Consider the following 26665-nt stretch of genomic DNA (forward strand, 5'->3'; position numbering starts at 1 on the left):
TAATCATCTTTGTGGCCCTCTGCTGTCTTTTTTGTTTTTCCCCTGTCCTCCGGTACTTCTCTGCAGACAAGTTTAAAATTGTCTGAAAATATTTGCAGTAGTTGCTTTGAGTTGTCTTTGTCTTGTATGTTTGCCGCACTATCAGGAAAATAGCAACATGAATCTTGCATACCTTTCACATCACTCAGGTGATTGCATCCACTTTATGTCAGATAGGAATTATTGTCCTCAATTTTTAACGGACAGAAAGGACAAAAGACAAAATATAATTCTAAATAAATTCCGCTTTCAGTTTTGTTATCCTTAGCGAGCAAGCTATGCATTGTTACATTCTTGAGTGTGTTGCTCTCCTGTTTCTTAGCTGTATCTTTTTTGTAATTCCAGAGGAAAACTGGTACATGAAAAGGGTAAGAAATAGGCAGGAAATTGCTAATATTTTTTTTTGTGCCAACATTATCTTCTGTCTTCAGAATGATAATGACTGTTCTTTAAATGAACTGAAAATCACATGGGCCATTCAACAAGTGAATAGACTTTTCAGCCAAATCTTTAGCAATTGTCTGGGTTACATGCATCAGATTACTCAAAGTGTTTTTTTTTAATTCCCTGAGCAAAATGTATTCTTCCATGTTCCTGTTAGCTGTAATTTCCAACTAGGAGGCATAACATTGCATTGGCACTTCTGATTTTGAAAACATAGTTTCTATACCCATTTGTGTGTATATGTATAAATGCGTGGTCATTCTTTTTGGTAATGAAGTGTTCGGGAAGATAATTCTTTGTCAGCTCCTATCATTTAGCAGATTATCTTGACACATTAGTAGATTTCAGTGGAACCTTTTCATTCCACTACAGTTGCTCATCAGCTCACTGTTGTTTTCCTTTTCATGTTTTTTAGTTCAGATATTCTATATTCTTCACCGTTCTTCATGCAAGCTTCTTCTAGCAACAACCCATTCTCATAAATTAACATTATGTCTTTGAATGTTACTCAGTCTTTTGACTGATGTAACAATACAGCATCCTGAAACACCAGATAAATGTGTCTAAAGAATACAAATTTTGACTGGAAGAGTAAAGTTAAAAACTTTTGAACTCAACATATTTTTACTAGCTGTTTGAGGAATGTACATATTGATAAAAATAACAGTATGCTTTGTTTGTAGTAACCATATGGTACTCTCCATATGACATATATAGTTCTACAAAAGCCCAACAACCAAAACCTTTTTTAAATTTTTAAATTTTTGAAGAGTAGAGTACACACATATCTGTGATATCTACTTTATATAAGATTAGCAGAGAACCTACAACTTCTAAATTGCTCCAGTGATATAGGAAGCAGAAAAAAAAAAAAAGAAGTACAGCAATAACAACAGTTATCTGAAGAATATTTTTAAGTAGATTTGAACTTCAATCTGCTACTCTGTAGCAAAGTTGAAGAGCTGGCTTTAGTTAGAATGTGACAGCATACCTTGGCTACAGAGTTCACTTGAAATACAGGAAAAGACTGTGTGCAATTTGCATTTCTATGTACTGCTATGCCCAAAGGGTTATGCTCAAGTGAGTCTTAAGTCAAGAAGAGACCAGCTCATCAATTTGCAATGAAGAATAGACTTGTTAACTTGTTCTTCTACCAAAAGAAGAAACAAAATAATATGAACAAAGGAAAGCCCAGATCTACCTATCATAGATGAAAAAACAGTAAAAATAAGATCCAGGCAATAACACAGAAATAGCTCTTGTTCATTTCAAGTCTTTATCAGAGAATAGGACATAGCCATCAATAATTATGCACAGATCTAGTATTACAGAAATAACATCCATATCCACTGTGTCATGTCATCTTGGAAATATTAATATGTTTTACTGAGATACTTTTATTTACCCTTCTGGCCTTTACCTGTCTATTGAAGTTTTGATTGTCTGTGTGATTATGAGAGAATAAATAGATGAAGGATAATAAAACTGAAGAGGAGGCTGTTAGGGAGATCAAATTCTTAGCACTTATGTTCATAGCAGATTTGTGCAAACTAATTGCAACCTATTTTAACTTGAGACTATTTGTATGTACAACTTCTGTGACTTTTGCTTTTTTATGTATGCAAAGGAAAGTGGTATTCTGAGGACTGAGCAAGTGAAACCCTTGTGCAATTAACTCAGCAGAAAAATGGATGCTGAATAAAGAAGCTGTGATGCTCTGGGAAAGGATCTCCAAGGAACTACAGACATCTAGCTTGCCTTCTGTATTTTGGAAGGACTCTATATACTGACTGTGAGGGAACCCTGACAATTTTACAGCTAGGCTCAGTGAAGAACAGTGTTATAGTTGTCTTTAAATAATAAGAAAGTTCAGATGGTTTGAAGAACAAAAGTATTGTTAATTACTGAGAGATTAATTTGATCCTTGCAGCTAGCCCTCTGACAAAATGAGATTCTATATCAGCTGAGAGAAATTGAGAGAGAAGTCTCCATTGTTAAGATCCTTATACAGCTCATCAGCTTTACAGATTAGAAATCCAACACCTCTTTATGTCTCCTAGTATAATTACACTGGCTTCTCTACAGACACAGACACTGACAGGTGTGCTGTACTTTTATAATGCTTAGGCAGTGGGTAGTTAAACTCTGCACTGATGTTTTTCCAGCACCTCATGAAGTTCCAGGTCCTTTGAAACACTGCAGTGCAGTAAATGATCATTGTTCTATTGTACAATTGTACTTGTTCTGCCAAGGCTGTGTTTTGCACAGTGTAAGTAGCAGCATGGCTGAAAACCATCAGCTCTTCAAAAAAACTAGCAATGTAATTCAGACATGATCTGATGTCATGTGTCTGTCTCCAATCACACACATTTTGCAACGTGACAGATGCTCTAGATATAGGCAAGCTATTGAAGATATGAAATAAATAATGAAGATTATATGAAATAAAATATGAAGAATATTTATTCTGTAAGGGAAAAAATATCATAGTACAACTTGCATGTTTCTGTTTTTTTTTTTTCCCGTGTCTTTGAACTTACTTATATTATCCTAATGTTATGTTTTACAATAATTCAGGAATCCTTAAATTTATATTGCTGTGAGTCAGCCCTTTAAATGGCCTGGTGATACAGTGTCCAACAACATAAGAGTTGATGGAAAATTCATTTTCAAAGTAATTCAGTGGAAGTGTTCTATCAAAGATAGGGGTATGGTAACACATCCTGATCACAGAGCTCTCGTGCATTTTTTCTGCCTTTCTGTCAAGGTGTTACAGTGCTCTGAATTAAATTCTCAAATGGAGTAAATATTGCTTGGTCTACAGAAGCTGATTAATAGTGATTTTGGCCATTTCTGTTCTTCATTGTCCATCCTGACAATCAAACACTTTTAAAGAGCCAGAAGAAATGCTTAGTATAGAATCACATAGGTTCCCAGAATATATATTTTAAATCTCAATAAATGAGAGGCGTATTTCTGCTCTGGGCAATGTTCTGTGCATAAGTTCAAAGATGTCTGAGGGGGACTGTTGACCTGGGCAGACTGGAGACTTGAGCAGTGAGGAACCTGATGAGGTTTAACAAGATTAAGGATAGAGTCTTGCACCTGGGGAGAAATAATGGCATGCATCAGTTCAGGATAGGGGGTGACCTGCTGTAGATCATAAAGTCATTGAATCATAGAATTGCTCAGGTTGGAAAAGACCATAAAGATCATTGAGTCCAACCATAACCTAACCATACTACCCTAACTCTAACAACCCTCTGCTAAATCATGTCTCTGAGCAAGAAATGAGCTCTGGACAACAGGTTCCCCATGAGCAGTGTGCCCTTGTGGCCAAGAAAGCCAATGATATCCTGCAGTGCATTAAAAAGAGTGTGACCAGCAGGTCAAGGGAGGTGATTCTCCCCCTTACTCTGCCCCAGTAAGGCCACGTTTAGAATACTGTGTCCAGTTCTGGGATCCTCGCATTAAAAAAGACAAGAATCTCCTAGAAGCAGTCCATCAAAGGGCCACAAAGACAATTAAGGGCCTGGAGCATCTCCCATATGGAGAAGAAAGGAAAGACTGAGTAACCTGGGTCTGTCCAGTCTGAGGAAAACAAAACTGAAGGGGGATCTGATTAATGTTTATATACATCTAAGGGAAGGTGGGAGGCAAATGAATGAGGCCAGGCTCTTTTCAGTGGTGTGAAGTGATAGGACACAGAATAATGACCTAAAACTTGAACGTAGGAAGTTTCCTACTAATATGCAGAACTTCTTTACAGTAAGGGTGATGAAACACTGGAACAGTGCTAGAACAGGTTATCCAAAGAGGTTGTGGAGACTCCTTCTATGGTGATACTCAGACCCACCTGGAGGACTGCCTGTGTGACCTGTTGTAGGGTACCTTCTTTAGCAGGGGGGTTGGGCTCAGTGATCTCTTGAGGTCCCTTCCAACCCCTGCAATTTTTTAATTCTGGGATTATTATTAATTTTAATCGTGAGGAAACAAAAAAAATTCAAATACTAAATCAATCTTCCAAAATGTTATTGGAAAAGGAGATGGAGAAATGCTCCCATCCTGTCCAGTCATGTCCTGTCCCTGCCCCCCAGTATGATTGAGCCATTGCTGCTGTTACAGCCAGAGCCTTCAGTACCTATTAAAGCCTGCCACACCTTATTGTCTGTGCCAGCAAGGTACTCTTTGCTTTTAGAGCTGCTTCCCTTGTACTGATTCTCAAGCGGCATTCAGAGGATACTCCTAGACTAATGCATATAATGACCATCACCCTCTGACCCTGATTTAAGTGCAGACTAAATGAACTGGTAGTCTCCATGTTCTATCATTGAATTGGTTCCTTAAGGTAAATTCCCTTACAACGCAAAAAATGCTGCAGGATAGAAGAAGCTGTAAAGAATCTTCAGGTCACTTATTTTCTTTTAAATTCATTTTATGAACTGGAACCACAGTCTGTGACTCTCTAATCCACTGAAACATTTATGCCTTTAAACCTTTCTTTAAACATTCAGTGTGATGTAGTTACTGCATGTGATGTACCGGTTCATTTCTGCCCTTCACACACCTTCAAGTGCTTTCTATTCTAGTGAACGAGTGACTTGATTAATGAATATTAACCACCATTGCACATATAAATATTTAACAAGTTATAAAAGTAACAAAATTTCTGTGGACTTAAAAAAATTCAGCAAAATACTACAGAGCTTTCCCCCCGGTATTTAATATAAAAGAAGTGATACAAAAACATCTCTTATGAAGAAAACTTGAGAGATCTGATGCTGTCCAACATGGAGAACAGCATACAGACAATTATAAATCTCTAATGGGCAGGGGTCAAGAGGATGGAGCCAGGCTCTGTTCAGTGGTGTGTAACAACAGAACAAGGGACAGTGGGTACAATCTGGAAGAGTTCTACCTGAACATGAGAACAAAATTCTTTTTATTTCAAGGATGATAGAGCACAGGAACAAGCTGCCCAGACATTGTGGATTCTTATTCTCTGGAGATAATCAAAACCCTCTTGGATGTTTTCCTGTGTAGGGAATCTACTTCAGCAGGGCGTTGGACTCAGTTATTCCCAGAGGTCCCTTCCAGTCCATAACAATCTATGTTTCTGAGTGGTTCTTCGAAAAAAAGTTTCAGCAATAGGGCATTAAGGAAAGTAAATAACTAATGACTGTGTATTTCAGGTGTCTGTATATGCTCTGATGGATAGGTAGTCAGGCATCATAGGTCTAAGCTGTTTACTATCCTACTTTTATTAAGAATGAAAAGCAGATTTTGACTCTAATTATTCCCTGGTTTATTTCTGGTGCATTCTTCCCCAGCTCGAGAGGATTGTGCACTTCCATTAAAATGCCTGTCCATTCCTGTCTGTATGATCTATTTTGTGATGCTTGAGGAGAATAATAGCCATTTCTTGTTTATTCCTTCCCTGTTAAGTATTTTTAGGTTCTCCAGTCTTCTGTTCAAGATCATTTCTTGAAGGAAATGACTAATATTTGCTTGTTCTTAGTACAGGAATTAATTCTGATCTTGAACAGTGAAAACACTGAATGAAGTTATTCTAGTGCAGGCAGTTCAGTGTCTGTACACAGTGTATTAAGCAAAGTCAAAATTCCCTATCTGAAAGATGTTTGGTTCCCAGTTTACAAAGCAATGTCTCACCTAAAAATTGAACTACTGTAATAGTTATGTATTTTTGAAAAAACATCTTGAAGCCTGAAGCAGGATCTGTTACAGCAGTTCCTGTCATCACATTTAATAAAATGAGAACGTCTGTCTCAACATGTTTGCAAAGTAAGCATGTGGCAGTGTGATGGGTTAATACCACAAGGAGATTAAAGGAGAAAAAGATTAAAAAATGATTTATTTTTTTTTTTTAATTAGTGAAATGAGAATCATTCATAGTTCAGTGGTGTCTGGATACGTTCAAATGGCAAAAGTACATTTTAATATATCTTGAGGAAGACAGTGTAATATCTTTGAAAATATTTAGCATTTCTTAGAATTGTTTACTTAAAAACATGAAGTTCTTTTAAGTCTTCTGTAATTTAGTTAAATTCTTCTAAGGGACTGAAGTGATCATCATTGTTTCATAAATTTGTGTAGCAAGAAAATCACCATGTTTTGCTTTTTCAGTATGTTGCAGTTCTTCTTTGTCAAATGTTGTATAGAGAGTTTGATTTATTGTGGTGTAAATTAGAGTTTCATAAGTTGAAAGGATTTTCAGTTGGTCTTTTTATCATTGATTGTTTTGTATTTGGAAACTGCAGGTGAATCCGTCTGGAAAGTCTTTTTCTTCACTCCAAACTTCACTCCTGAGGATTCCAATGGTTGCTATGATTCTCATGTTTGCTTTTGCTATGGAAGTTTCATCACATACCATGATCCCCCACTGCTCTTCGATCTCTCCAGGGACCCTGAAGAGAAAGTCCCACTGACCCCAGAAACAGAGAGCCGGTTCTATGAAATTCTCAGTGTCATACAGCTAGCAGTAGATAACCACACCAGATCGCTTCAAGTTGTCCCTGACCAGCTGTCCTGGAACAATCTTGTCTGGAAGCCATGGCTACAGCTGTGTTGCTCATCCTTCTTTCAGTTTTGCTACTGTGACTATGACTCAGAAAACAGCCTGTCAGAGGTACATTCTGGATAAACTTCCTTGTTTTCCTTCTCAGAATAAGGAGAATGTCTAGGTAGCTTTAGAAGAACTTGTTATATAGGATATACTGTCTTTAGTACAATATTACAGTAGAATTTCAGAAAACATGCAATGAGAAGGAGCTTAAAAAATATCTTCTCTGACTTAATAATACAATAAATGGTATAAAACAGGTTTTGCTGCCCTTACCAAAGCATACCTTTTCTAGAGATCATTTTTCACATCTTCAGCTTCAAAATTGTTCTTACACACTGAGGAATTTTCTTACTGTTTCTGTCAACTACAGCCACTTAAATGCACACTCAACAGTCCTTTTCATTATTATCCACTGCCATTGGGACATTCTCCCAAAAATTAACAAATAGAGATATAATGGTGAAAAGGTTCGTGTAACTATAATTTGATAATTGATAAGTAAAGAACAGATTCAACAAGTATCAGTGATATAAAATAGAATTATAAATTCTCATTGTTGGAAATAGAATTATAAATTGCTCATGTTGGAAAAAACTTTAATGATCATCGAGTCCAACCACAACCTAACCAAATTACCCTTAACCCTAACAGCCCTCTGCTAAATCATGTCCCTGAGCACCACATCCAAACAATTTTTAAACACATTCAGGCATAGCAACTCAACTGTCTCCCTGGGGAGCCTATTCCAGTGCTTAACAACCCTTTCTGTAAAGAAGTGTTTCCCGATATCCAACCTAAACTTACCCTGGTGCAACTTAAGGCCATTTCCCCTCATCCTGTCACCTGTCACCAGTGAGAAGAGACCAACACCAAATAAGAAACAGACTGCTAAGAATCTAATGTTGCATGTGCCATAAAAATATCGAGAGCTGTGTAGTGGGAAACCTTAGTCCACAATAAAATCGTGCTCCCTCACTAGCATCATGTTGCATGGCATCAGCCTTTATTTGTGCATAAAATGGGTGCTTAAAACATGTACCATAACTCTCCTGGAAAACATGCAAGCCAAATTCATACTGTCTCACTTAACCCACCATCAAAAACAGACAAATCAATAAATAACTGTTTAATCTCTGAGGTAGACAAACCCTGGCATTCATGACCCAAATGCTAAAATGAAATATTTGGTTCATGCTTAATATCGGCGTTACAAATTTATACTATAATAAAAATATACTATATATTTACCATACCTGTTCTTCCACTGATAAGTGAAGTGTGGCTGACAAATAAATAATATTTGTTCTTGCTTTAAATACTTATGCTGTTATTTAAGCTCCTTGGATGGGATCTACCATTTTCTGAGAATAAACTTGGACTTGAACATTTACATTTTCTCAAAGCCAAATGCAACTGACTCTGAGTTCTCAGTAAGGCCTTGGGAAATCTATGATACTTCAGGGCTAATTTCTGTATCCATTTTTATCTTCATCTTATTCAGTCACATTTTCTGATCGCTCTGTAGCTGGGCAAACTATTTTCTTTGGCAGATTGTACCAGAGCAGAATATATCAGCAAAATACTAAGATGATTTGATGCTTGATAATAGAAGGTGACTTGCTTCTTATCAGAAAAAACTCGTTAATTCCAACATTATGATGTATTACAATCTGTTTGGTGGTATTAGTGCAACACTAATGCAAAAGGGATCTCAGTTGATAATAACGCAATAGCTTCAGCAAGCAGACATTGAGGTTGTGACCCAGTTTTTGGGAGCTGCTGAAGCCTGTCATATAAAAATATATTGTGATATATGGTATATTTCTCTCTGTAAAATCTATTTTATTTGATTTTTCTCCTGCAATTTCCTGTCTTGGGAAATGTTGTACTCTTTCCTTGAAGTCCAATTTTTGATATTTCACCTTGTGTTTATGACTGTTTATCGTAAGTATGTGCTCTGTGACCTCTGTGTAGCAAAATCCTAAGTGTGCTGATGAAGTTAGTCAGTTCAGATATTTCCCCAATAGCCTCTCAAGACTGTTTATATTGTATTTGGAAGGCTGTCAGGTGGCAATTCATGCAGCATAATTCCCTCCTTGCTTTATTTAAACACTGAATGTACAAGATAAATTTAGTAAGAAAGATCCCTCGGGTTAAAATACAGATACTCCTCTGCAGTGTTCCCAACTGAATCTATGTATCCCAAATTCCTGGTCCCCATCTTCTAGCCAAAGTGCTCATTAATGCTGCTCCCTCCAATGCCTGCCCTTGTCAATGGTTTGTGGGCTGCTTTGGCCTCATTCTGTGACTGGTGAGGTGGAGGGATTTGCATATCTGCACCTCCGGAAAGGGGAAACAGGGACCTCAAATAATTAAAAACAGCGGCAACGACCTGAGGAGAAACAAACTGATTTACTAAATATGGTATCAGAATGCAAGATAACACACTATAATACAATATCATTAGAATTGAAGCTAATAAATCAAATATAATGAGAGAGTATCTGAAAAAATGTAGGCCTTACACTAATGCTGAAGCAATACATGTAGTTGGGATGAGCAGCAGGGAAGAGAGCCGAAGGAAAAAGGGGAGGTCTTGTGACATTGCCAAGGGTTATATCTCCTCTCTGAACGCAAAGTGTTCTGGGGTATGTAGTTCTTCTCTTCTGAACAGGTGCCTGGACCTGGAGCATTAACTCTTTAAATCCCAGTGCACTCCATGATGTTGTGATATGGAATGCTGATAACCAAAATCATAAAACCATGACAGTCCTGCAGCTGGAAGGAGGTCCAACTGCCAGGGTGGAGGATGCACTCTTAGTTACCACAGCTCTCCTGTTTGCAGTTTTTGCAAGCAAATATTTCTGATGAATCATATAGGCAAAAATATATGTTGGGTAACTAGCTGAAACTAACTCAGACAAGGCCTCATTGAATCTCTTTTGTTGCCACAGTTTCTAGGCTGTGACCTTTACAGGGACCTCAGTTTATATTGTTAAGGACATCCACACCTCACCTATTTTTTATCAGGAAGATGCTACGTTACTGTTATGTCTCTAGTTTCTGCAGGCTCAAGAATTGTTTTTCCTCCCAGCGTAGCAGCTGATCTGTGCTCCCTACTGAGATACCAAAAATGATTATTTTTCTTCTGCTCTGATTTTCTTCTTGAATGAGTAGAGACTTTCTTTTATACCCTCCTTGAGTTTTGGTGCCATCTCTCTGATCTCCTTTCTTAAAATCTTCAACCTCTCAAACACTTTTCCACTTATTTATTTGCCACTGACTCCTCCAATTTGTTTGTCATGTTGACCACAGCAGATATTTTGCCTTGATCTATCAGTAAGTAAAAAGTGATCTTTGTGAAAATAACTGATTTTTAGAGCACCTTGACACAGCAAACCTTCTACTTATTTAACTTCCAGCTGGAATTAACTTTGAATTATAAAATCTAAGAAATTAAAGCACACCCAAGTTACCTTGAATAATAAAAGTTATTTCTTGTTTGTGCCACAAGCTTTATATTTACCAAAATTTAATTTAATATAGCTTTTAATATTTTGACAGAAGCAATAAAATCTGAACTCCATTTTTACAATTATTCCTTCAAGAAAGATTCTTTTAAAAATAAGACAGTATTTTTTGTTGCAATGCTATTTCATTTAATGCCTAAAATAAACCTTCCCTTTGCTGAAAATGTATTATATCTTCCAGTATTGTACTTTCTGTTCTAGAGATAGCATGTCAGATCATGGTAATTAAAATACTCCTGTTTATCTGCAAAATAAAATGAGAAGCACAGTATACCATTTTTATTATGGCATTGCCTGATCTAATATGGAAAGTTTTGTTTTTCATAGCAAGTTACTCATAGGATATATGTGAATCACAATGTATTAGCAAGGAAGAAATAAGGAGAATGTGAAACTGTTTTACTTTGAGACTGGCTTTCAATCTATCATTTAACTATCATCTATATTGTAACATGGTGCCCGACAGTGGTATACATTAGTTTAAACTGGGAGTTCAGATTCAGAGGAAAGTGTATTTCTCTAGAGAGTTATTTAACAGTATTACATTGTAGTTTATCACAGAGTACCTGTATGGCCCAGAGCAAGTCATTTAACTCTGTTTCTCAGCTCCTCATCTTTTTCTAAAGGATAACAGCTTCTCTGTAATTGCTAGGAATACTGAAAGAATAAGAAGTACTTACAGTAGTGAGTTGGTAAAGGTGCACCTTCTGGTCACCTTCTCTACAAGGCGTACAATTTAAGAAATGGAAAAGTAGACTGTGTAAAGGTATCCTTAAACTTCAGATGCGCATGCAGGCTCTTTGCTCACTATTTAACACATGTGGGGTTGAGGCCTGGAGCAGAGAGAGCAGATGGCTAAAAACAATGCACGTAGAGAAGGATGTCAATCACTTATCTCTAATTATGTTTATTCTCAGTCTTTCCTTTTTTAGCAGACATAGGACACCACATGGAATTACTTTAATATTTCTCCCTTGTGGACTGGATGTCACAGGTTCCTGGCTCCTTAAAAACTTGTTCTGACTTGCCTTAAATTACTGTGAAAAGAAAAAAGAAAAAAGAAAAAATACAGTCTTCCAGAGAGAGAGTCTTTTGAGTTCAATGAAATCCAACTGAAAGTTCAGAGACATTGAAGTGGATATGGTCCATACCCTTCACAGCTCAGTAAGAATCATCACTTGTCAGCAATAACTTATCTAGCTTATCTCACATTGTAGTAATGTGAGATCTGGGTGTTCAAATGTGTGGACAATATAGAAGAATTTAACATAAGATGTCATCCAACATAGGAAAACAATTGAGAAAGAAATAAAAAGAAAGCAAGCATAGCTGCAGGGATGCAATGTTCTAATGCCATGTATGATAGCACACCTTACACTGCCTTTTTACTTCCTTATACTGATCAAATGGGAGAGTGCAATTGCTAAAGCATTTAATACATTGGTTACACTTTTTACAGCTGTTGCCATTAGGGGACATGTATTGAAGCTTTCTTTTCTTAACTCTAATTAGGACATGCTAATTCTGTACATAAGACAGACGTTTGCTTTTTTGTTGTTGTTGTTGTTTTTTGTTTTGTTTTGTTTTGTTTTTTGTTTCTCTTTCCTCTGGCCTTACCTGTACACTGTCAGAAATATGCTTTGAGGAGCTCACTTTCAGGAGTACTCATCTTGGATGAGTACAATGCAGGCAGAGAGGCTGGCTGTGTGTGCAGGAGGAATCTGGCATAACAGAACTCTGTGCCAGGGAGCAAATGTCGTTCTAGGGATTTCTCCAATCTGAAGACGGAGTCCTACTGGTTGCAAGTGAATTTGAGTCCATCAGGAACTGTGAGCAAGCAAAAGGAACAAGGATGCATTTGCGGCCAGCTGGTCCCTGTTGTGCTAGCCTCCCAAATGAAAACTTGCTGGAGGCCCATGGGTATGCACGATCCCATGCTCCTCCTTAGTCATTGTTCAGGAGGTGATATCTTAATCTGAAGCTTCGGGGTGTGAGGGATCAGCAGTCATACTTTCAGTTCCTGGAAAGGGCGGAAGACCAGAGCCAGACTCTGGATCCTTCCAGCCTCACTGACTGTTACAACTGCAGATAACTCAAGGAGTGCTAAGAACACCAACAGACCACATGGCTTTTCCAAATCATTCTGGTGTTCTCAATTGTTTTTATTTACATTGAAAGCAACAAAAATCTTCCTAGAACTTCCCCTGCATAGCAAATAAGGGATGTTACAAGATGTTCTTGAGACTATCTACATCAGCTATAGTCTGCCAGCTCAGCACTCAGAGTAATGAGCGTGCACCAACAAAAGCTTCAGTCACTGAAGTTTTTCTGGGCTCATGGAAAGAACTGAATTCCAGCCTCCCACTGAAGCTTGCACTACACTAGCTTGTTCAATTATCTTATGGCCATATCTTTAATTTTAGTTAAAGTTATCATACAGTGCAGACCTTGAGTGATCTATGTTGTAGTGCTTATACAGCATCCACTGAACACTTGGAAAGCATTTATTTAATATTAATCATGCCAGTTTCCCTGGGTAGAGAAATATGAGTCTTATCTATAAAAGATTTGTGCCATAGGTATTTCCCTTTAAAAGGAAAACTGTATTTGAAATGCTTATATGCCCAACTCAGTTACAAAAATAACCCATCCAACAATATTTTTTCTATGGTTGTCAACTAATAAAGCTTTTTTATATGGATAATATTTTATTGAACTTGATTTATGTGAAAAAGATTTTGAAGTACTTGAAATTATAAGGCAGAGCTCTTCATTTTGACAAGAGAATTTCATATGAATTTGCTCTGTGTAACACTATTTATCATAAAAAATTAGAGACAAAGCATCTCAAAAGCCTTACAAACTCAGGTTGGGTGTAAGAGAATATCTTCAGTTCACTATGATCATTGTTGCTCTCAAATGAAAGCAAGTACTGAAGGAAACCAAAAAACAACTTTTAAAAATGACTTGCCTGTCACAGTAATAAAAAAGATTACAAGAAGGTTGTACCATGTGTGAAAAAAATAAACAATTTATCTTTTGCACAATGCCATCTCATCAAATGAATAAAGTAATTTGATTTAGAAAAGTGTTCTGATTGATTTGCAGTTACCAATCTTATGTGATCATATGCAATGCATTGGGAAGCAGTTGATTAATGCTACCATTAAGATAACTTAATGTTTAATGTTAATGTTTAATCTCCAGAGATATTGTTAGAATAGGAATTTTAGATCCTGATACCTCAGTGTCTGATATATATAAGAAACACATTCATTCAGAGGCATCTTATCTCTCTCTAGGCTTTTTAAAAACAGATTACGCAGCAAAAGAATTTGCTTGGGGCTGCATCCTTCTCTCCAATGATACTTAATAAAAATAGGGGGAAATCCTGCTTGATGCCAAGTTTTATGCCACTGAATGACAAGTGTCTTTGATGGTCTTTCAGCAAAATTTGGCAGTGAGAGGCCATCCCTAGCAGCTAGATGGCATTCTGCCCTTTCTGGAAATTAATGACAATGAAGTGTTTAGCTAGAATTCAAGCAGTGACATTAATGAGCACTATGTGAAAGCTGCAGGTTAACAATTGTGCCTACCAGTTTCTAAGCACTCAGTACCAGGCTACATAAATGCATGCCATGTTCACACATTAAGCCTGGGCTCAGTCTTAAATCTTTCTTGGGTTTCTCCATTTTGTCCAGACCAGTACTGGGGAATACAGTTCAATTTAAAAAATCTTGCTTGGCAGATTTTTTAAGACTGATTTGTAGAGGTAAACCTTTTCTTTGTGTGAAGGGAGGTTGTTACACAGTTTGATGTGACTGTTCATTAAAATCTAGATAATGGCCTTAACCTGTAAGGCCAGAGTCTAGATCATAATGGATAAATATCTTGATTTTACAGTGCAACAACCTCCTTTCATGGAAAGAAGAGGTTTTCATCCACGAAATTGTCTTAGGTAAAGCTGGAGATAGATAGAAATGCTGTAAGAGACTTCTGAGGAACTGTGCTTAACTGTTGCCACAGTTCCTCATATGTGCTAAAAACAATGCAAACTCAAACTGAATTTTGCTAACAGTTGAAATCTTGCCACACTTAACCCTTTGTCAGTTACTGTAGAGAGGCACTTGCCCTCTACCATAAGCCGTGGCTCCTTTTATACAACTGATTCTCAGGGTACAAACCTTTAGATTTTCCAAAAGGAACTTTTGTAACAGTTGCGGTAGCCTGAGAAAGCTGGAAGAATAGATAATTTGGAAAGAGGTAAACAAGAGGTTGTGGAATATATTCATAAAATGAGGTCTTGGGTATGCTTCCCATCTCTGACATAAATTATGGGCCCCAGACAATTTCATTCCAGCATGTCTAGCCTCACGGTGATGTGGGAGAAAGTATGGAAGCAATAGCTAAAAATGGACCACCAATGATGCCATGCCTAATTTAAAAACAACAAATATATATATATATTATTATTATTAATAATAATAAAAGGACTGTGGATTTCACCAGAGAATGTATCAACAAGATTGGAGGAGGCACACAAATTATCAGGAGAATGAGGGATGAGCTCATGACTAGTGAAGGCATACAGACTGGGAGTGAAGAATATCACCCATCTTTCTGTTAACACTGTGCCAATGGGTAGCAAACAATCATAAATGCAGGGAATCAAGAAGAGGATAATACTCCCTAGAGGTAAGGACACTTGGTTAGGTGGTGTTGACAGCCTTTCTACAAAACTACAAGACTGATTAAATACTTTTAATCACATGAAGTACACAGATCACCTTTAGAGCAGAAAGAGACATACCTTAGGGCTATGAAGTCACTTTACCTTACTTGTTCCCTGATCTGATGAATCTAGGATCCTCTCCTACAGAGTGGCAAAGCTTGTATAGGAAAGGCTGAAGTTATGTGAATCTCCTTTCCAACCCTCTTTTCACACCCAGATAGCTGCTTTGTTTATATTTCACATCTTATCTAGGAAAGAGTCCAGGAAGGAAGACTCAGAGGAATGATCTCTTTTACTTGATGTCAGAATTTGCAGGAAATCTGTGCTTGTGCAGGAAAAATCTCATCTTTGCATTATCAAGTATGCTTTGAAAATAGGGTCAGAGTCCACAGATACTGTGGGAAAATGTATTTCCATAAGGATTCAGAAGTCAGTATAGGTAGAAATACAGTTCCAGGTCTCATGTTTATGTTACTTAATTTTGTATGCTCACAGTGAATATGGCTAGAGCTGAGCTAGCTTCCATTTCTACCTAGGAAAGAGGAATGCAAGGTATGTCTACTGTAACTTATATGACTATTCTCAGATGAGATCAATTATGCCTAAGAATAATTCTTCATTGCTTTTCCATTTATTAAAAAGCAAAAAAAAAAAAAAAAAAAAAGAGGAAGAAGAAGCAGCATGAAGTAACCAGCAAAACCTGCATAAACTTCGATACATTTCTGTTTAGGCAGCTGAATCTCACTTTGGTCTCTTTAAAATCTTATTATAAAGTAAGAATGATTTCAAGGTTGTTCAAAGGAAGTTTTTCACGATCATAATTTGGCAATAAATAAATGCCAAAAGCTTCTTTTATCCCTTGCTTACTTGTTCGTAGGTTTACTTCTACTTGATTGTTCATTTGATTTTTCATCTGATTTTCAGTTCTTTTTAGTCTCCACCATGCTATGCAAATCAGTGAAGAAAGATACTAATGAAATTATTTAAAAGAAGTGTCATCATTATACAGGTCAAGCAATTTGTTTTTAAGGTCATATTAATCATTTTGTGTGCCAGTATTTTAATTATTGTACAAGGATGAGATATTTTTAATTACAATAGAGTTTTGCCAACAGTAAATTAAGATCTTTTCCAATTTATATTTTCTTACATTTTCTGTTAACATCAATTATAATTTTGTTGAATGGGCTGGACTTGAAGAATACTGCTGAAGTTCTGGAAAAAGTCATGGCATTTAATATGCAGCATTCAATCTCTAATATAGTGTGTGCATATCTGTGGTGTTAAAAGAGCTCACACTTTTACCTTCTGTCTTCCATCTTCTAGTATCTTCAGAAATACTTACTTGCCAAGCAAATAAATAAAGTGCTTGAATTATGCATGTAAAATTATTTTAGGTCTCCATCTGCTAAGTATTTTTTCCAATTTGTTTCTAAAGTTACAAATGTTTAGCCTGAATTATATTGGATATAAAACTAGTTACAACGCCTTAATGGATAAAATTTCTTAATAATCTGTATTATCACAAGACTGAGTACATATCCAGTATGATTATGACAGAAAGTTTCTAGTTGAGCAAGATATTTGAAGATGTGCTTCCAGTTTTACTCTTTACCATTCCACTGTACTCAGAAGCTTTGCTGAGTGAGATTCTTCACCAAGAGAAGATGCACACACTGATTTGTGCATAACTTTTCATTCCTGACTGTCTTGATATCTTTAATTTACTTCAAAATTCACAAGCTGTACATGGTTTAAGTGGTAGGTGTTTTCAGCCTTTCCCTTTCCATAGTTTCAGGTTTTGTCTGCATGGTATTTAAATCTAGCTTCCAGTCTTTCTCTTTGTTGGAAATATAATAAAAGCTAATATTTTTTACTGAGTTCAACAGCCAATTCCTTCTGTTACTAGGATACTATTTACCATAACGATCATGATGTAGAATGTACTGGCTAAAAATAAAAATAACAGAACAATGAAAGGTTTTCATAAAGGATAAATCCAATGGCACTGAAGGCCAAATGCTATCCAGCTATAAAATAAACTTTTTTGCATGGGTCACAAGAAGTACCACTGAAGCTGTTAAATTCCACTGTTAAAAATTGAGGAAAACAAATATTTAAATGAGAACTGAAAAGCATTTTTCATGCAGAGTTTGAAACTAGTTTGAAAGAGCATTAGCTACTTTCACATTGGCTTATGGCTCCATAGAAATAAAATACTGCTGGCAGGACAGGAAATAAGCTAAATGATAGAGAAACTGATGCAGAAATCAGATACATAAATTAGATAAGTAACCAGAAAGAGACAAAAAAAAAACATATGCCAGCTCTTCTGACCTTCATAAGCAAATTCTAAAGCAGAATAAGAAAGTGTTTACAATTATAGCTGTGTGTTGTGCGGTAGAGAAAAATATTTCTCTTTGAAATAAATAGAGAAAGATAGCTGCCTATAGTCTTAAACTTGGATAGGAAATGATCTGTAAAATTTAGAGATCTATGAGATATCTATGAACGACTACTTCTCATGTACATCCTTAGTTCAGATTTTTTTTTTTTTTTTTTTTTTTTCAGGTTGCTAGTGGAAGGTCATTCTTGTGTTAATTCTAAGCAACAAGGTTAAACAAATAGATTCCCCCACACTCAGATGTGCTGAAACAGAAGGTCTCAGGGGTAGTTTCAGAAAAATTCACAATCAGTCTTGAAGTCCCCCTGGATTCTGGGACAAAGGACAACTTCCATGGTCATCAAGAACATCTATGGTAAGTCTTTGACCATTCCTTAAATAAAATGAAAGAAATGTTTAAATCTGATTTCATCAAACTATGGTGGTCAGTATTACAATAGGCTAATAATATTATAATAGACAAACAAAATACATTTGGGGGCAGATACATCTTAATTTAATAGAGTTGATGATTGAGATGAAGAAAGTATTCATTACTTCACCTACATGAACAATATTTTATGTTTGGATCAGTGGCTATTTGAATTTTCTTCTATATTTATCTGAATGGAAGACATTAACAGTAACAGATTCAGATTTTATGAACTCACTGCTCTGATCTAGGACTGAAAATACAATAGATGCATCTTTTTGTAATTTTGTTTAAAAAAACATCTGTGCTTAGGGACATGGACTTTTGTCTTGATAAGAATATCTAAGTCACTAATTCCATTTTCTGATTTATCCCCCCCTCTTTAACCTTGCTCTTTGTTTACTTTCATTCCAACGCAACATCATGACCCTAAGCACCTTTGAAAAATGTAATTTCTTAATATTCTGAAGACTACTAAAAAGGAACTTCTGAAGAGAATAGCAAATAATTTTGCTTAGCAACATAAATTAACCATTGTTTGGTTCTGTGCTATAAAAGTTGAATGGTAAAACAGTAGTCAGGTTAGCTCACTAAAAAAATCTATTTCTGTTATTCCTCAATTATGCTGATATCTAAGTACAGCTCTAATCAAAAATGAGGTACATTAACAAAGTATCTGACATACACAACACATACATAACATTTTTTCTCAGGAATACTATAAGCATACACTGAACTCCATTTTTATGAATTATTGTCACTGTAGCTACTATAGAGCACAGACAAGTGATGAGACACAATATATCCAAGAAGTAATAGATCCAAAGGAAGATGCACATTTTCTTTGACAGAAACAAAAGATAACTGTCTCACTTAATGTTTGTTCCAGTATCTAACAGTTCTTAATAAAAGGATGGACATATATAGATAAGAAAGGGATATTCCATAAGGCAAGAACAAATGCAGGTATTTCTTAACCTTCATTGTGGGAATCTTTTTTGGAATGTAAAATAGTGGAAAAAGTTCAGAGTTTAAGCAGCATACTCTCCATTCTTATGCATTATTAACTGTTTTTAAAAAAGTAGCATGTACATGTCAACATCTATTAGAACAATTGAAGCATGTTAATCTGTTTAAGGACTGTCATATCATGAAGCCTACCCAAAGCAACTGATTGTTTAGAAGAGATAATTCGCAATTTTTAGTGGGCTGTTTACAAGTTCCACTAATCATCTTAGATGAGAATCATGCCTGATGATTACATCCCCCAACAATGGTTATTTTGTCCACGTTTCAATATTCATTTGCTTTTTATTATTCCTAATAGAAATTAATTGGAATAAATGTGCGTCAAACAGTTTAGAAGTCAATAACCTGATTTTTGCTGAACAATTAATTTCAGTTTCACAGAAATGTCTCTCCATATTTTTCACCTGGTTTTGCCCTGTGGTCTCATTTTGCAATGTATGAAAGTCATTATCTGCCTATATACCCTGGTTGTAAAAGGCTAGAGTACAGCAAAAATAATTTATTCGAATTTTAGGAAAAAAAAAAAAAGTCATAAACATGATAGTTGTTAAGATGTAAATGGTTTATAACTCACCAATTAACAGCTACATTCCACTGAATATGTTGAGCACACTGTGTGTGGTATGAAGATACGGTGATTTGAAAAGTAGTTACAACGCTTACAGAAAATACATTTTCAGTTAACCACATGGCCCATAGGACTTAGTCTAGTATCAGATATAGGACTCCTAAGTCCTTATCAGCAGGGCTGCTAGCAAGGATTACTTCTCCCAGTCTGTATACATATTTGGGATTACCCCAATCTAAGTGCAACACCTTGCACTTTGCTTTGTTGAACCTCATTAGGTTCACAAGAGCCCACCTTTCTAGTTTATTAAGGTCCCTCTGGGTGGCATCCCTTCCTTCTGCTGTATTAACTGTATTGCTCAGCTTGGTGCCATGAGCAAACTTGCTGTGCGTGCACTCAATCCTATCTATGTCACTGATAAAGATGGTAAAGAGTATCAGTCCCAAAATGGACCCCAGAGGGACACCACTTGTTACCGACCTCCACCTGTACGCAGAGCCACTGACCCCAACACTTTGGCTGCAACTTCCCAACTAATTCCTTATCCACCAAATAGTCCACCCTTCAAATCCGTGTATCTCCAATTGAGAGATAAGGATGTGGTGAGGGACTATGTAAAAGGCCTTGTAGAAGTTCAGGTAGATGACATCACTTACCTTCCCTTTGTCCACTGATGCCATCTTTCCATATAGAAGACCATCAGATTGGTCAGGCATGATTTTCCTTGGTGAAGCCATGCTGGCTGTCCCAGATCACTCACTTGTCCCTCATGTGTCTTAACATGTCTTCCAGGAGGTTCTGTTCCATGATCTTCCCAGGCACTGAGGTGAGAATCACTGACCTATAGTTCCCCAGGTCCTCCTTCCTCCATTTCTGGTAAGTGTGAGCGATGTTTTCCTTTTTCCAGTCCCCAGGAACTTTGCCCAATAGTCATGATTTTTCAAATATGATGGGGAGCATCTTGGCCACCACATCAGAAAGCTCCCTTAGGACCCTGGGATGTGTATCATCTGGCCTTGTGGACTTGTACGCATTCAGCATTGTGAGGCAGTCTCAGACTTGTTCTGCCCTTACAGTGAAGGGGAGTTTGCTTCCCCCGTTCCCATCTGAGGTTCAGATCCAGGGATGCAAGGTCCATGGATGTGAGAATCCTGGCTGCCAGTGAAGTCTGAGGCAATGAACTCATTGAGTACCTCAGACTTCTGCTGCAGCCAGTTATCCTTTCCCATTTAGCAGAGGAGTTACATTCTCTGGCCTGTTTCTTCTGATTTTTGTACCTATGGGAAACCCATCTTGTTGTTTTTAACATCCCTCACCACGCACACAAGTTCTGTGCCTTGGCATTTCTAATCCCATCTCTGCAAGTCCAGACATCATCGCTGCATTCTTCCCAGGTGATACACCCTTGCTTCCACTGTCTGTCCTTGCCCTTCTTTTCCTTCATTTTGACCAACAGGCCTTGCCAAACCATGCCTGTTTCCTGCCTTCCCTGCCTGCTTTCTTATTCTGAGAGATGGAGAGCTCTTGCACTCTCAGGAAGGCATCCTTAAAGGGAGCCAGCTTTGTTCCACTCCTTTGTCTCTAAGGACATCTTCACAGAAGATCTCATTCAACAATTCCTTAGACAACATAAGGTTTGCCCTTACTGCATTTATAATGATATGAGTAACACCAGTGGTGAAGCATGCACAGACTATTGCAAAGGAATGTGCTGGACAAGGATTATAGTTCTGCTCATCCATTTCCTTCTTCCAGCAGTCATCTCACTAGAAGTTACTGCAGCAGCTGGCAGAAACATTTAGTCATATGATGGTGTTCTCAAAATATTTAGCTGGGTCTGCAAACCTGATCATTCAAATGCAGTAATTATTTGAGTATGATAAATGTAGATGTACTTTTTTTTTTTTTTTTCCCCAAAGAATCTTAACATTTTTCTAAGGACTAATACAGAACCAGTTTCCAGTTTGCATCTCCCATATTCAGACTCTTGTCCAGCCATGAACAATGCAGATAATTGATGCATCTTGAGGTGAAGAGCTTTTCTGTCATTGTCACTTTGATTGAACAAACAAGATTCCTAAGTGCACTATAAGAAAGGACTCGCAGCTTTCAAAGAAAAGTGCAAAGAGGATGTGAGAATAGTGTGACAGAAAAGTTTTTTTCCTTTAAAAAAAAAAATCAGTGCATTTTTTTTCCTTTTATACTATAGCAATTTTCTTCATTTTCATCATCAACAAGAAGCAGCTTTTTCTAAGGAAGAGATGAAAACCATTACCAACTTTAAGAATTGATTAACAGGAGATATTCAGGTGGAAAGTTAGGGAAGGATATGAATGAGTTTCAGGAGGAAAATTTAATCACTGCTTCAGAAGATACACCTGTGCAATTAAATGAACCAGTAGCTAATCCCTCCTAGCTGGTAGATGTCCCTTACAAAACACCCTGAAAGTAGCATTTCTTTCCTTTCCTGTACGCTATGATTAGATGAAACATTGCTGAAGTCACAGCTATATAGCAATATTGATTAATTTGAAATTTGTTGTTATACTATATCACTTAAAAAATATGCCTCAGATCTGAGAGTAGGAAGGTAGGAAAGGAAATGTGGAAGATACAAAGGATTTGTGCAGGAATAGATCTGGATAGATACTGCTAGAGAGGCAGCAAACAAGTTGAGTGAGAAGAGCTGCTAACAAAAATGTTGAAGATGAGAGGGAAGAAAGACCTGAATATATAATGAAAACATCAGAATAAAACAGAAAATACAACAGAGAAACAAAATCATAATATTAACAGGCATATTTTTTCCAATAGAATAGAAGGCAGTCATATTTCAGTCCTAAAAAAGGTGGAATTAATATTTCTATCAGTCCTTTGAATTCAACTTATTTATAAATAAACTTGGACTACGTGGTTTCCCTAGTTGCATTAGCTTTTCATCATTCAAGCCTATATATAATGAAAATACTCATGTTCATAATGAATGCATTCAAGGAGAGCCAGCCACCAAGTTGCAACACTAAGAAATTTGGAGAAAATACTTCAGAGCTTTCCATACAGTTGAGTTTGTCTAATGAAAAAATAATCTGAGAAACTATTCTCATGAATTTAAGCTAACCTACTGTTAGGAGTCCTTTAAAAACAGGTTACAGAAACCACTGTGCATTGCTGCCTGTTCAACCACATTGTTCTCATCTTTTCCTCTGTGTCCTTGTATCAGCAAGATTAAATAACACTGACAGTTAAAAAGCCTTGGTTTAACTTGCATAGATATATCTGGAGATCCATGCCAGATTTGAGTTCATTTAAGATGCTGCTTGACAACCTGATCCTTTGAACTCAATCTGTACTTGGTCTTGCACCTCTGCGTTGCCATGGCTCCCAGATAAAATAATGTAGCTATTTTACCCTAAAGACACACTAACAGCTACATATTCCAAAGAGGTCTCCTCTTAAATGTACCTTCTGGTATACTAATGCACTTACTCCTTTCATGCACAAGCATGTACATCATTAAGTTTCCTTTATAAGCCTTCAGAATATCCTTTGGAAAAAAAAAAAGGAAAAAATATAACTTGAATCTTTAAAACTCCATTAAAATTATTGTTATGATCTCTACCCTATTAACCTTTATGATCTCATTTTCCACTGTTGCTGTTCAATTGCTTCCTTTAAGTTGCCAGAACAGGTAACATTGGCAATATGTTCTTTGTTTTACCTGCAGTATCCATGGGTAAAAATGATTCTAACAAGTCTTCGACAGTAATTATGATCACCTAAGAAAATACTACACTCATCCTTCTGTAAGATGCAGGAGTGGTAAAGTGCATATCACTGTCATACAGAATGAAACACTCTTTGGAATGTCATAAAAACAATGACAAAAATAAATATATATATCATATACTAGGAATCTAGGAGCATAAATGGATTTTTATTGTAAGCAGTTTTTCTTCAAAGGAAAAGAATTTAAAGTGTATCAGAAAATGATTTCTTCATGAAAGATTTGAGATGCAGGAGGTATTTGAAAGCTTTGCAATGTCATGTGGTTAAGAAAAAGTCATGATTACTACTTATAGAGTAAGCATTTAAAATTATTTTGAAAATGTTTACCACACTAGTTTAAATTCAAACTGTGCTATGTGGCCATGGTGGCAAGCATTTCTCAGCAAGCATCAAGTTTTCAAAGAACTATCTATAGTGAAGCAAAGTGTTCATACAAATGTGGGCAGTTTATGACTAAGGCACAAGGGAGTCAAGCTGACTTGGTGAATTTTGTTTTCACTATGAAACCTTTTGTTGTATAATTACAGGGGAGAAGAGAATCCAATCAGTCTTGTTGGATTTGTTTTTAATTTCAAATTAAACTTGTTGTTTGTTTCCTTTTTTTTTTTCTTGGACTATTCTTCTACCTTTTTCTTTCTTTTCTCCTCTTATCCCTCTTTTTTTCTTTTTTTTTCTTTTTTTTTTTTTTGAGAGAGAGAGAGAGAGAGAGAGAGATAGAGAAGGAGTGAGAAAAAATTATTTCCCTTTTTGACATAAATATGAGTATGTTCTAATGAAAGTATTTTTTCCCCCACTTCTTCCACTAATAAAAATGCAACAACAATTTTTCTGGTTAGTAACTCACTGTTGCCTTTCCTCTGTTTTTTGAGAGAAGCTGTTATGTTTTATGTCCTGAAGGCATTAATGTAAGTAAAGAGGAAAGAGTTATGTCAGATGCCTACAATCAGGAGTATAAATCGATATATCAGTTTATAAGTAAAAGGAGATCATTTTTCAGATACTAAAGTACTCCCAGCTATCGGTGACTTAACTCTGAGAGCTAGATACCATATGTTTTGCTATCAGATAATACATTTTGTTGTAATGCAATATTGCTTAAAAAGACATTTCTTATACAGTTTAGGTTTTTATTCTCCAAGAAATACAAAGCTTTATCTCTGTTCTAGTATAACAGGCATTTTGGTTGTTTTTATTAGTGCTCATGAGTGCTACCTGCCCTCTACACCTTACTTTTAGAATCATACTGTGAATCCTACAGTCCTTTAAGGTCTTTCAAGAGTACATTAATTTAGTGTTCAAGATGCATTATCGTTTCTTTTAAACTTTCAGTAAGGCACTCTATCTCTGTAACACAGTTAGGTCCAATTCAGTTCAGTGTTAGATAACAGATTCTTGAAAAAGATTACAGAAACAGAGCAAAACCATAGAGCTAAGAAATTAATCTCTATCATATGAAATATTTTTACCACATATGTATCTTTGAATTTATAGATGGGGTCAGTGGCCTCTCACATAAAAGATACAAGATAGCAAACAGCCATATACTTCTTCCTGGAGGATTCATCAGATACAATACTGATTATTGATGACAAGAAAGAAGGGAATGTGGGGTGAGGTTTTTTTTTCCTCTGTAGGAAGCCATAATCTTTTGTTTAGAATACTGAAACAGATCAATTTCCTAATTGAATTGTAACTATTCTGCATTATTATGATATATAATAAACTTCTAAAATCCAATTTTTATCAGTCTGTGTGATTTCTCAGCATGCATTTCCTTCTCATTTTCATTTTTTGGCTGTTAACATTACTTAAAACAGTTTATTATATGTAATCTACTGCTCACGTCAATACTGATATATTTAGCATTAGTCTTCCACATTGTGTTGCAAGAACTCATTTGCCATCAGTCAAGACATCATGACATATCATTTATACTTTTCCAGTAATTCAGATGTGATGAACAGATTATTTTTCTTATAAAGCTGCAGTAGATACTCTGGAACTGTCACCCCCAGTGCAAGGGTTTCCCAAAATGAGAGATCCTTTTTCAACCCATAAATATATATTTAAAACAACAACCAAAAACAAAAACAAAAACAAAAAAACACCACCAACAATAAATATCTCTAGGTTTAGCATTTTCACATGAGGTGTTTTGCTGTCCTCCTGCCATTCCAATACCAGAACTTGCAGCTCCAGGGATTTCCAACTCGACTTCCTTCTCAAATTTTTGTCTTTATATGTCTTTATCCCTCATCAGTCCAAGTGAAACCATGCGTGAAAGTCCCATTTGAAGAAGAAAAGAGGAATAGGGCTTTAAAAGTGCTGGTATTTTTTATGTTTTGTCTATCAAATGCTTTTAAAAAGTATCAGTTTATGCTTCTCTCTTGCCTGTTTCTATCTGTGAACTTCTCATTGGAATAGATCTTTCATTGGATATGTATTGCCTACAGACTTGAGGGAAACCAAAATTCTCCCTGGCTTGCCATAAAAGTTCTGGAGATTGGAGTTCTCTCAGCACAAAGAACAAATCAGCAGAATAAAACCAAATGGCATTGCTTCTTGGAATCCTATCCCAAGAGTTGGTGAATCTTGTCTTGTTATACCAAACAGACCTAGTATACCTTCTAAGCCATATTTGTGTTGTCTTACAGAATTTTGATCTTATGTTTAAAGTAAGACTGACCAAGTTACCCAAAGAATGAAAGAAATCAGAAAATAAGGGCACAGAAGGTGGGAAGTAAAATAGGCAGGAGAATTCTTCCAAAATCATAAGGACTTTAAAGTGCCAGCTGTTTTTCATCAAAGCAACAGAAAAAATTCAGATAGCAAGAGAGGCAATTCCAGGCTTGTTCCTACACTGGAGACCCACATAAAAACTAGAAGCTGTACTTAACAGCTCTTTCTTCAGAAGGACACTGTAGAATGAGATTTCTGAGAAAGAGAATTTTAATTACTAATTATTTCTTAGTTCAGTGAGATACACGTTACCCATTTGCATGGGAGTGACTGCATTGTGAGGAAAGCACAGCCATAATTGCACTGGTGGTAATCTTAACTTGTGGGGAAAGTGAAAATGAATTTTCTGATAAACGATACCAGAGAGAGAATAATAATTTCCTACATGTCTAGGGGGAG

General features: G+C 36.4%; 1 protein-coding gene across 1 annotated transcript in view; it reads left to right on the forward strand.

Moving 5' to 3' along the window:
* Nucleotides 1-23588, forward strand: part of STS (steroid sulfatase) — a 110548-nt gene extending 86960 nt beyond the window's left edge. The window contains exons 11-14 of the mRNA XM_042868081.1: nt 6762-7129; nt 17900-18087; nt 20534-20617; nt 23466-23588. Coding sequence (XP_042724015.1) covers nt 6762-7129; nt 17900-17929 — 398 coding nt within the window. The 3' untranslated portion in view covers nt 17930-18087; nt 20534-20617; nt 23466-23588. The remainder of the gene's footprint in view (nt 1-6761; nt 7130-17899; nt 18088-20533; nt 20618-23465) is intronic.
* Nucleotides 23589-26665: the final 3077 nt, after the last annotated feature.

The sequence above is a fragment of the Lagopus leucura genome, unplaced genomic scaffold (genome assembly GCF_019238085.1).
Source record: "Lagopus leucura isolate 7727_CA_CO unplaced genomic scaffold, USGS_WTPT01 Super-Scaffold_100001, whole genome shotgun sequence".
NCBI classification, from domain to species: domain Eukaryota; kingdom Metazoa; phylum Chordata; class Aves; order Galliformes; family Phasianidae; genus Lagopus; species Lagopus leucura.